The 12,156-nt window shown below is 36.1% G+C and overlaps 1 protein-coding gene across 5 annotated transcripts; it reads right to left on the bottom strand.

Annotated features, from left to right (window-relative positions):
• Window positions 1-1,043: 1,043 nt before the first annotated feature.
• On the bottom strand, window positions 1,044-10,363 carry LOC103485539 (uncharacterized). 5 transcript variants are annotated; one of them, XM_051081928.1, is made up of 4 exons: window positions 10,138-10,357; window positions 9,967-10,052; window positions 8,509-8,726; window positions 1,044-1,505 (listed from the first exon to the last, which is right to left on the bottom strand). In XM_051081928.1, exon 4 carries the CDS (start codon window positions 1,414-1,416, stop codon window positions 1,183-1,185), a length of 234 nt encoding a protein of 77 aa, XP_050937885.1. In that variant the 5' UTR covers window positions 1,417-1,505; window positions 8,509-8,726; window positions 9,967-10,052; window positions 10,138-10,357; the 3' UTR covers window positions 1,044-1,182. The 5 variants fall into 5 exon arrangements, 4 of the variants coding, with proteins under 4 accessions (XP_050937885.1, XP_050937884.1, XP_008441413.1 ...); XM_051081927.1 differs by lacking the exon at window positions 8,509-8,726 and adding an exon at window positions 2,131-2,477; XM_008443191.3 differs by lacking the exon at window positions 8,509-8,726.
• Between the last annotated feature and the right edge of the window lie 1,793 nt (window positions 10,364-12,156).

Here is a 12,156-nt window from a genome sequence, read left to right as displayed (position 1 = left end):
GAACAATTCCAAAAATGAAAAAAGTCTAGAGGTGCACTGTGTAAAATATCAAAAATACGTCATCAATATATATGCGATCGTTTAGATATGGCTATTTTCAATTCTATCATTTAATTTTGTACACGATCATTTAGATTTGGGGATCCTAAATGATTTTTTTTAAAATTTGATACACGATTTTTTTAATTCCTTTTTTTTTAAAATTTGGTACACAATTTTTTTTAATTCTTTTGTACTACACAAATTGTTTACTTTTTTGCACGATCGTTTACATTTGTCTTACTCCAATCAAAATGATTTTTTTTCAAGATTTTTTATACACTCTTCCAACAAATATTTTATATAAATATATAAACATATATTGTTTCATGTTTACTGCTTTTGGTTAAATCACGAGTTCTAGTATTTTCTTGGAAGACTAGTTGATCGGTTTGATCCTTACCTAATTCTTATTTTAAAAAGAAAAAGTAGGTATTTAGGTGTATAACTTGTATTAGTTTAGTTAAAAATAGGTTGATTTGTTTTTTTCATTTTGATTTGTTTTAGTTTCAAAATTTAAGCTTATAATCACTTCTCCAACTTAAAAAGTTTTTCCATTTTTTTTATTAATAAAAATTTGAACATCTATAATTTGGTCCAAAATATATATCTTAACCAACTTAGCTGTGCTAAAAAAAGTACTGAATTTTAGCATATAACAGTTACTAATCACATAACGATTACATACAATGAAAAATAAGATTGTAATGATCGAACGAAATTAATAAACGTAGATGGACTACATTTCTTTTAAAATTTTACCTTACAGAAAGAACAAGTAGTTCTCTTTTAACATTATAGTTATAAGAACAAAAAATATGAAGAGATAAGAAACCACCAAAAATACCTATTGCCATAAAAGTTTCCATGAAAAAGAAATGGCGTAATCTTGATGCAAGACCAATACGAAACCAAGTTAACGATATCTCGTTTCTAAAAGGAAAAAAAAAATAGCAAAATTCCACTCTGTTCTACCTTGACATGTCCCGAAAAGAATTTGGCTCTTGGTGCAATATGCGTGTTCCCACAAATCCAGAAGTTAAAAGCAGTCCATTGTTACATTACAACAGAGAACATAATAATATGGTAGATAGTCATATCTTTCCAGAGTTGAAGTTGACATCTCATATCGGTTGGGGCTCATCATCCAGATATTAACTTTACAAAGATACAGATTGCATTTAGCATTATGAGAGGAACTCTTAAATATTGTGTGGCGTAGATAAGGCCAATAAGCTGCCCTTTGAATGACTTTGTTCTGCCTCCTGAGAATTCAGAGAAGTTCAATCCTCGCGGAGCGAGAAAGCGATCTTCATTAAGAATTGCCAGTGCATTAGCAAGAAGCAGACAACCCTCTAGTAGTGTCCACAGACCCATTTACCTCAGCTGCTTGGATACGAAACAGGAACTCTAGAGACTACTTTGTACAGAACACGTTCTTGTGTGCTCTTTGCTGTTTTTTGGTCCTACAAGATAAGGATTGTGTTAAGAATGTTGGAAAAAAGGGTTAAGAGGATGAAATTCTAGCATGAGACAAACTTGCCTATGAGCTCAAATGAAATAAACTTCATACAGGGCAAGAAGGTCAGAAGAAAAAAATTTTATTATAACGCAAATACTACTGTAATTAACATAAACATCTAATTTACCAATGATCACAGCGAAAAAGAAGAATAAAAAACAAAAGATCAGAATCTTTCAATTACAAAATCTGACAATATATCAGATAGTGTGTGCGTGTATATACTATACATGTACGTATGTACATAAGTATGTTATACCCAATCCTCAGCCTTTCATTTTATTGGTCATCAAACCTGTTATAAGCACATTGTAAACTTACGGACAGATCTGATTATTTGGGCGACGCATGTTTAGTATCACTTCTAATCTTTTAGCTCATCAATGAAAATTCTCATATCTTCTCTCGAGTTGGAATAAATAAGCTCATGGCTGAACAACCAGGCACCAACTACTCTTCTAATTACCCATCCCCATGTCATATCCAGCTGAAACAGTTTGCTTAATGTTCTTTCTCCCATATTAATCTACTATGAAACTACTTTATGCCAATGTTGCTACTATACTTACCCGGCTGTAGACAATGAACGTTCCCCTTCCCCTCATGGCTCTCCTCTAATGTTATGGATAACCGATGGAAGATGCCTCCAGCTCTAAGATTAGATCACTTGCAATTTGTTTAATTCACATTGAGGCACGAAGAAGCCTCCAGTTCTGTGATTAGACCACTAACAATTTGATGCCAAAAGAAGCCTTCAGTTCTTCGATTAAACAATTTAGAATCGGATTGATTCTCATTGCAAGGTGCAGAAGCCTTTTTCACTTAGGTAGTTATAATGTTTTTCACGGAACTCTTCAAGATGATGTTTAATGCATCAATCTCCAAGTTAGCAAAGAGTCATCCAATCCACACAATGCTGTAAGACCTCCGATTGTACATCAGTATAGTAGGAAAAAGAAGAATAAAGAAAAGAATGTACAGAATTGATGAGCTGTCTTAGGAGTAAATCGGTTAGAAGTGGGAGACCAGTGGGGGACCATTGTTGGGTATTATAAATAGGAGGAGAGAGAAAAGTGAGTTAGTTAGAAATTCTGTTGAAGTCTTCACTGTATACTCTTGAGATATAGGGTTACGGTAGAGGGAGAAATTCTATCAAATTGTATTTTACAATTCGATTTCAATCCTATATTGTAATTGTTCTTGACTTTAATAAAGATTTCTCAATTCTTTTCTCGAGAATTACTGTTTTGAAATAAAGATACAACAAATGCACCTAAAAAATATACTAATATAACTCAAACTAAAATAATCTATACCCCAAACACAAACTTTTATAACCCAACTACAAAACCTAGGTTTACAATAACCAACTCATTGCCCCAAACGCTCCATAAGTGACATTGTAATTAAGGTGTTTAAGCTCCCAACTTCGAGAGAGTGGAGTGAGCTATCAGGGGCTTCAATTATAATAGTTCGTGTTTTCAACTATTATAGTCTAAGATTAATATAGTATTACTAGTCCAAATCACTCATACTAGTATGCTTCACATACTGCATCCTAAACATAGACTATTAGTCTACAAATTAATTATTTTAACCAATAGACTACAATGACCCACTCAGAGCTTCAAACATCCCCTAAGAGGTTTTGGCATCCCCATGCCAAAAATTTCCAGTAGTTCAATTTCTTTCTGCTCATTATAATTTTACATGGTTTTCTATGAGTTCTGAATGATGTTGTAATCTTCTTCTTTCTCCACAAATGACACGATCTCGGTGGTACCATTAGGCAAAGATTAAGCAAGCTTATTCTCATCCCCTTTCAACGGTTTGGAGATGTTGGTACAAGTAATCTTAAGAAGCAACTACAGTTTTTGGTTCACCAAGTTACCTACCAGAATCCAGACACAGACTTTGACTGAATGCAAACTAAGCTCATAGATCGACTGTAAAATTAGATTACAAATTTAAAATATCACTTTTAGAGCGAACTTTCATTTGCATTTTCCACGGGACCAGTTTTGGAACTTTCAAATGCAAAAAGCTCTCTCAATATTCCATGAGTACTACAGCTACATATTTCTTGAAACTTCAGAAAATTAGCTCAAAATAGGAGTATGTAGAATGCTAGAGAGATAAACAAATAGCAAAAACCAGAACAAACAAGGCAGAGGCAGAAGGCAAAACAAATTAGACTACAACCGCTAACAAATGTGAATGCAGCTGCAGCAGCAAGTAGAAACCAGAGCATACGTTCTACAGTCCCTGCCAATGTAATTTACACACCTAAAAGCTAAGAAAGAACATAAATAACGTTTTGGTTTTTTTTTTTAATATAGAAACTGTTAGATTTTTGTATTTATGGAAAACTTACCGTAAATATTTCTTTTCCTTTTTTCTTAGCCCTTTGTATTCTATTTAAGTTCCTAAATTGTACCTCTGTAATTACAAGAAAATAATAAAACAAAACATCGTGATTTTTCTCCCGGTTCTCAGGTTTCCATGTAAACCGGTGTGTGCTCTTTGTCTTACTTTCAATATGGTATCAGAGCGGGACATTGAATATACCCTAGAAACCCAAGAAAACACAACCAATGATGGAAATCAAACAGAGGAGACAGTCGACAGTTTTAGTGTCGTCGTTGCCGCCTCCGTCGATGCTCGAATAAGCACTACCATGGATGAATGGTTCCGCTGCCTTCAAAAAACATCGAAAAATTCATTCCTGTCAAATCCGCAGTCATCCGAACCGCCGATAACCCCTCACGCGCCACCACGCGACGCCACCGGAGATACACGCGTCGGCCCTTCCTCCACAGATGGCATCAACCAACCCATCCATACAACCCTTTCTTCATCCACGGTCTATATTGCTCCCACTCACCAATTTGTGTACTGCCACCTAATTCCGGCTGACAACCACCACTTCTGCCGTCAAATTTGTATGCCCTACCACGCACTAACCTAAGTCATCATCCCGATATTAAGAATACTAAAATTCACTCAATATTTGAGGTTGGTGAATCTTTGGCACATTCCAACCCTAACGTGCAAGTTTCATCGGGAATATCTCAGTAGCAACTGGAAGGGCTTCGACTACATATTGCAACACTTGAGGCTACCTTAGGGATGACATCCAATACTTCTGTACTGGTATTCTGAGAATCCGATAACCTCGTTCCCTACTTTATCCTCTCCTTATGTGACTAATACAATGGCTCAGTCTACCGCATATCATTTTTCAGGGGACAAGTTGAATGACAATAACTATTTTTCATGGTCTCAGTCAGTGAAGATGGTCCTTGAAGGACGACATAAATTTGGCTTTATGATAGGAGAAATACCTCGTCCTCCACCAAGTGACCCACAAGAACGATACTGGAAGGCAGAGGACTCTATTCTTCGATCCATATTGATCAACATTATGGAACCCCAGATTGGCAAGCCATTATTGTTTGCTGCAACCGCCAAAGATATTTGAGACATGGTCCGGACACTTTACTCCAAACGTCAGAATGCCTCTTGCCTATACACGCTGAGGAAGCAAATTCATGAATTCAAGCAAGGAGTCATGGATGCCACATCCTTTTTTGATAAGCTTTCTCTTATCTGGCAGGAGATGGACCTATGCAAAGAACTAGTATGGAGAGATCTCACTGATGGTTTACAGTATTCTAGAATTGAAGAGGTTAACAGGATTTATGACTTTCTTGCTGGTCTTAATCCTAAGTTTGATGTAGTTCGAGGGCGTATACTAGGCCAGAGACCGATTCCCTCCCTAATGGAAGTTTGTTCTGAAATCAGCCTCGAGAAAGATCGCACAAGTGATATGAATATTTCTACAACTCCTTCTATTAACTCAGCTGCTTTTAGTGCAAGGTCCTCTACTAGTGGCAATTACAAGCACTAACCCATCTAAGTTTACTCCTCGGACTCAGACATGTGTTTTTGTTGGTTACCCGTCTTCCCGTAAATACTTTGTCTCCATAGATGTTACCTTTCTCGAAGATTGTCCTTTCTTTACCGTTAGCCATCTTTAAGGGGAGAATGAGAGTGAAGAGTCTAACTCTAACTGGGTGATATCCTTAGAGTCTACCAGTCCTACTCTTGTTACCATACCAAGCCCAGATCCTCATTACATAGTCCTACCTACGAATCAAGTTCCTTGAAAAACTTAGGATAAGAGGAATCTTAGAAAGGAAGTTGAGTCTCTTGTTGAGCAATCAGCTCTAGTCCAAGACTTCGAACCTCCTCGAGATCAAGGTATGGAAAACCTTACTGAATCTTGTACTAATAATACGATGAGTGAGAATGACAGGTCTAATGTTGTTGTTCTTGAAAATGTGAAAGAAAAGAATAGTGGTAATGAGATTGAGGTCGGAACAGAAACCAGTAACAATGAAGCTGAACAAGGTCATACATGGAAACTTAATGAGTATGATCCCTCTCTTGACATTCCCATTGCTCTAAGAAAAGGTACCGGGTCTTGTACTAAACATCCCATTTTCAACTATGTTTCCTATGATAATTTCTCTCCACAGTTCAAAGCTTTTACAGGAAGTCTTAACTCTACCATAATAATGAAAAATATCTACACTGCTTTAGAGTGTTCTGAATGGAAGAATGTTGTCATGGAAGAGATGAAAGCTCTTGAAAAAAATAGAACTTGGAAGATTAGTGCTCTACCTAAGGGACACAAAACTGTGGGATGCAAATGGGTGTTCTCTCTCAAATACAAAACAGACGGTACTCTTGACAGACACAAGGCAAGGTTAGTTGCAAAAGGATTTACTCAAACCTATGGTATTGATTATTCAGAAACTTTTTCTCCAGTTGCTAAGTTGAATACTGTTAGAGTCCTGCTATCTGATGCGGTGAACAAAAACTGGTCTCTATACCAGCTGGATGTTAAGAATGTCTTTCTGAATGGAGACCTTGTGGAGGAAGTCTACATGAACCTCCCGCTTGGATTTAAAGCCCAGCTTAGTCAGCATATGTGTAAACTCCACAAATCCTTGTATGGTCTGAAATAGTCTCCCAAAGCTTAGTTTGACAGATTCACTACCTTTGTTAAGTCCCAAGAGTACAGTCAAGGACACTTGGAACATACTTTATTTACAAAGGTTTCCAAGACAGGGAAGATTGCAGTTTTGATAGTTTATATGGATGACATTGTTTTGTCTAGAGATGATCAGACAAAAATCAGTCAACTTAAACAGAGAATGGGTAATGAATTTGAAATCAAGGATTTGGGAAATTTGAAATATTTCCTTGGAATGGAGGTGGCCAGATCTAAAGAAGGCATCTTCATGTCTCAGAGAAAATACACTTTTGATTTGCTAACCGAGACAGGTATGTTGAGATGTCTTCCTGCTAACACTCCTATTGAATTCAACTGTAAACTAGGAAACTCTGATGATCAAGTTCCAATTGATAAAGAACAATACCAGCGATTTGTAGGTAAATTGATTTACCTATCCCATATTCATCCTGATATTTCCTTTGCTGTGAGTGTTGTCAGCCAGTTTATGCGGGCTCCTTATGAGAAACACATGGAAGCTATCAACAGAGTTCTGAGATACTTGAAAACAACACCTAGTAAAGGGCTGATGTTTAAAAAAATAAACAGAAAGACCATTGAGGCATATACTGACTTAGATTAGGCGGGAACTGTTGTTGACAGAAAGTCTACCTCTGGTTATTGTACCTTTGTTTAGGGCAATCTTGTAACTTGGAGGAGTAAGAAGCAAAGTGTTGTGGCCAGGAGCAGTGAGTTTGGGAATTTGTAAGGAAATTTGGCTCCAAAAAGTCTTGTATGATCTTCATCAGGAATGTGAGACTCCATTAAAGCTCTTTTGTGATAATAAAGCCGCTATTAGTATTGCTAACAACCTAGTTCAACATGATAGAACTAAACATGTTAAGATTGGTCGGCATTTCATCAAAGAAAGACTTGACAATTGGAGCATATGCATTCCGTACATTCCTTCTAGCCAACAGGTTGCTGATATTCTCACCAAGGGGCTTCTCAGACCAAACTTTGATTTTTGTGTTAGCAAGTTGGGCCTCATTGATATTTATGTCCCAACTTGAAGGGGAGTGTTAGATTTTTGTATTTATGGAAAACTTACCATAAATATTTATTTTCCTTTTTTCTTTATTCTTTGTATTATATTTAAGTTCCTCAATTGTACCTCTGTAATTACAAAAAAAATAATAAAACAAAATATCGTGGTTTTTCTCCACGTTCTCGGGTTTCCACGTAAACCGGTGTGTGCTCTTTGCCTTACTTTCAATAGAAACAATTGCTTTCATCGAAAATAAACGAAAGAATACAAGCCAAACCCACAACTAAAAGAAAGAGGTTTCAACTAAGAAAGATGTTGCCGATAAATCAAGGCAAACATAAAATCAAATGGTAACTAACTCATCATAAGAAAGACAAATAACTCATTAAATCAAGACAAACAACTAAACTTATTAAAACTTGTAAGCATAACATCAAAACTTAACCAATTAAAACTAATAAACTTAACTCCTAGATTTAACTACTAACTTTTCAATACTCATGAGCATAACATCCAAATTAACTTATCAAAAGTTCTAAGCGTAGCTACTAAATTTAACTAACTTTTCAAAACTTGTAAATGTAATTTAAATTAATAAAAACTGATGAACACAACAAAAACTCCCAAGTATCATGAATATAAATATTGTAGAAAAAAATCAAATCGACACAAACAGCCACACTTATCAAAACATTAACATAATAATAAACCTTAAACAAATTTAAAAACTTATCATGAAAATAAACAAAAAATAGAACTAAACAAGCTTATTGTAAAAATGGTAAACTTGTAAAATTTAAAGGGTTGGCCTAGTGGTAATGAGAATATGTATATATATAAAAAAAAAGGTCATGGGTTCAATCCATGGTGGCCACCTACCTAGAATCTAATATCCTATGGGTTTTCTTGACAGCTAAATGTTGTAGGTCAGGCGAGTTGTCCCATGAGATTAGTCAAGGTACGTGCAAGTTGGCCCATCCACTAACTTATTGACACTTTGAACAAAACATTCTTTAAAAAGAAATGACTTTCATTAAAGAAAAAGATGAACCAATCCTGCAAAAAAGAGAACCCTCCCAAAGAAGATAAAATAGTGCCTACAGAGTAATTACAAAAGTAAACAAATAAATAAAAGTAAAAACAACTTCTTTGAAGTCAAATTCGAAAGAGAAACATGAAACCTAATAAGAACCCCAACATCATTGGGCTCCTTTTCCATCCCTTTAAACACTTTGTTCCTTTCTCCTACACAATTCTACATGATAGCATACACTTTCATATTTAAAAGAAGAAGAAGAAGATAATAGCGCAAAACCTTCCCAACCACAAGAAACAACCCTTCTCAAGAAGTGGTGGATGGAGGAACTTCCTGAATAGAACGCTAATGTCCCTTTGAAGGGCAAGCACAAAACCAAAACTTTGAAAGAACAAATTAAAAAAAAAAGGCCCACTAACAATGATATCCTCCTTTAGGGCCGATTCAAAGTGTTCACTTTGTCCATGTGAACTTGCCAAGTAAAAAATTTCACTTTCTAAGAAATCTTGATCCTCCAAAAGGCTGAAAAAAATAGACTTACTAGAAGGAGAACGAGAAGGATCCAACAGACAAGAGAAAATGAATTCAATGAGAATCCTTACAAATTGCCAGGACTCCTGGCGCGCAAATCCTATCTCCTGCTTAAAGTCAAACTCCCCCAAACGACAACAAAGAAATGACAACAGTTGCTTCTCTACTGGTCAAAGAGCAACTAAACCCAACGGAAAAGAAATGACAAAGATGGGGAACTGTGGAGCAGAAAGGTCTATCCCCTAACCAGTAATGTTCCTATAAATATGTTTCCTTACCTTCCTACTGCACAACAGAAGAAATGGGAAATCTATAGAAATATCCTTCGACAACTAAATTTATCAGAACAAGTCAAATAAAAATAATTTAACTCGTCACACCAGCATTTGGTGAAACCAACATAAACAAGTAAATCGCATCTCATACCTTTCTACATTTGAATTAATGAAACGCTAAGCCTATCATAACTTAATGGATAGTCACAGAATCTAATCCTAATCTTCAAGACATCGTACAATTTTAAGGAGTGCATCTTATTAATACTGCCATCCAGAACAACTTATTCAATTTGGTACGTGATCCATACATAAATTGCACTTTTCTTATCACTTCAATCCCTTCGTTTTACAAACTTTAACCAAATTTAAAATTTCATAACAATCTAGCAAATTGGATTCATAATCCATAAATAATTTCAATTTTTTAAATCAATTTATTCATTTTATTTGCAAATTTTAACCAATCCAAAACTTTAGATCAACGGGACTGACCTCAAATAACTTTTCAGTTAGGCTGGGAGGATGGTAAAAAACAGTCGAAGAAGGAATGAGTGTGATATTTTTAGCTCCACAAATTCCTGGATATTTAAAAATATAATAAAAACTCCTAGAGTATGAAATCAAACAAAAGAATGAAAAAACAAAAGTCGATTGGCAAATTACCGGCAAGAAAAAGATGGAGTGCCGCACGGTGATGGACGACCAGAGAGGCAGATGGTGAGCGATCGAGAGAGACAGCCGATCTATCGACTCCAGCGACCAAAGGGGGGTAGCGACTGGGAGTAAGTAAGAGGCTGGATGGGTGTAGGTGGACGACGGCGACCAAGAGAGGACATAAATCGTGGGTAATCGTAAATGGACAAATTATAGGGGAGAAGAAGTAAAATCGACGAAAACCAGTCCTTTTTTGTTTTATATTTGAAAAGTAGCACAAGTTTAAAATACTCGTAATCTTGTTTTTTTCAAGGTCAATCTGGTCAAGATCTACTTTGAGATTCTTTCCAAATTTTAAAAAGCTCTTTGAAGGAAATTTTTCGTTCTCTTGCAGTCGAGTGTGTCACCACGTTTTTTATTAAAAATTTGAAGTTTATCAAACATTTCTCGAGTCAAATTTGCCACGATAGTTTTCGAGTTGAAAACAAAAGCATTTGGGTTAACTATTTTTAGGCCATTGTAGCCCGAAGATGCAACGAGCTGAAAAACAAAAGCAATTATGTCAATGATCACGAGCCAAAGTTGCCCCGAACTAAAGAACATAAGCATTATGTAATATGAGCCCGAGATGTCCTTGAGTTTAAGAATAGGCTAAAATGGAAACTAAAAACTAAGGAGTAGATACTTTTTAGTCATTTCTAGGAAAATATTGACGTAATTCAAGTAGAATTATATTAAAAAATGAATTCTCTCTTGCCTAATTGCTGAGAGATGAGGGTATTTATTGAGGTTCCTTGTGAGTAGTTACAAGTAACTATTTTAGAAACATTTAATTACAGTTTTAACAGCTCTAACTGATTACAGTTGTTTACAGCTTAACTAACCTATTACGGCCTTTGTTCTTATTACATCATCACCCCCCCTAGCATTGAGCTCGTCCCGAGTGATTTAGGTGGCCAAGTTGAAATCATCTGGAGCATAATACTGTTTTAGGTCTGCCACATTAAAAACAGGATGAATGTGTAAGTCTGGAGGTAGTACTATTTTGTAGGCGTTATCTCCAATTTTCTTTATGATACGGAATGGCCATAGTTGTCTATCCTTTAGCTTATTGTATGTTCCAGTTGGGAATCAATTTTTTCTGAGGTGAATCATCACTAAATCTCCTTCAGTAAAGGTAGCTTGTCTTCTCTTTTTGTCTGCTGCTTCTTTGTAGGATTGAGTTGTTTCTTTTAGGTGTTTGTGCACTTCGTCATGTAAGTTTTGGATCATTTATATCATCTTTTTTGCTTCTAAGCTGGTGTCCACAGCTGTGGGGAGTGATACTAGGTCAAAGGTTAGCCTTGGTTGTTTTGTATATACAACCTCAAATGGACATTTGTTGATCAATCTATTCTTCATATTGTCGAAGGCAAATTCTGCCTGAGCAAGAACTAAGTCCCATTGCTTCGGTTTTGTTCCACTGAGGCAACGCATCAAGTTGCCTAAGGTTCTGTTTGTCACTTCTATCTGGCCATCTGTTTGGAGATGTGTTGTTAAGCTGTATTTAAGTGTCGTATCAAGTTTTCTCCATTGTGTTTTCCAGAAATGGCTTAGAAATTTCACATCCCGGTCAAAGACAATAGTCTTTGGTACTCCATGCAATCGAACTATTTCTCTAAATAAGAGATTTGCTATGTAGATGACGTCATTTGTCTTTTTGCAAGGTATAAAGTGTGTCATTTTGCTGAATTTGTCGACCACAACCATGACTCAGTCATGTTGTCTTTGAGTTTTGGGCAGTCCAAGCACAAAATCAATTGATAAATCTTCCCAAATGGAAGTTGGGGTAGGTAGTGGTGAGTATAGGCCTGCGTCTGTGCTTGTGCCCTTGGCTCTTTGACAAGTAGGGCATCTTTTGACGAAGTTATTGCAGTCTCTTCTCAACTGAGGCCAATAGTATCTCTTTGAGATTATTTCAAAGGTCTTATCTTGCCCGAAGTGTCCAGCCAATCTTCCTGAATGGGCTTCTTTCAGTAGGGCCTCTTG

The sequence above is a fragment of the Cucumis melo genome, chromosome 3, assembly GCF_025177605.1.
Source record: "Cucumis melo cultivar AY chromosome 3, USDA_Cmelo_AY_1.0, whole genome shotgun sequence".
NCBI lineage: Eukaryota > Viridiplantae > Streptophyta > Magnoliopsida > Cucurbitales > Cucurbitaceae > Cucumis > Cucumis melo.
This window is presented reverse-complemented; position numbering and strand designations above follow the sequence as displayed.

What these genes read in the sequence shown, in the direction of transcription:
- LOC103485539 (XM_051081928.1), bottom strand. Translation starts at nt 1,416, where the DNA reads ATGGGTCTGTGGACACTACTAGAGGGTTGTCTGCTTCTTGCTAATGCA.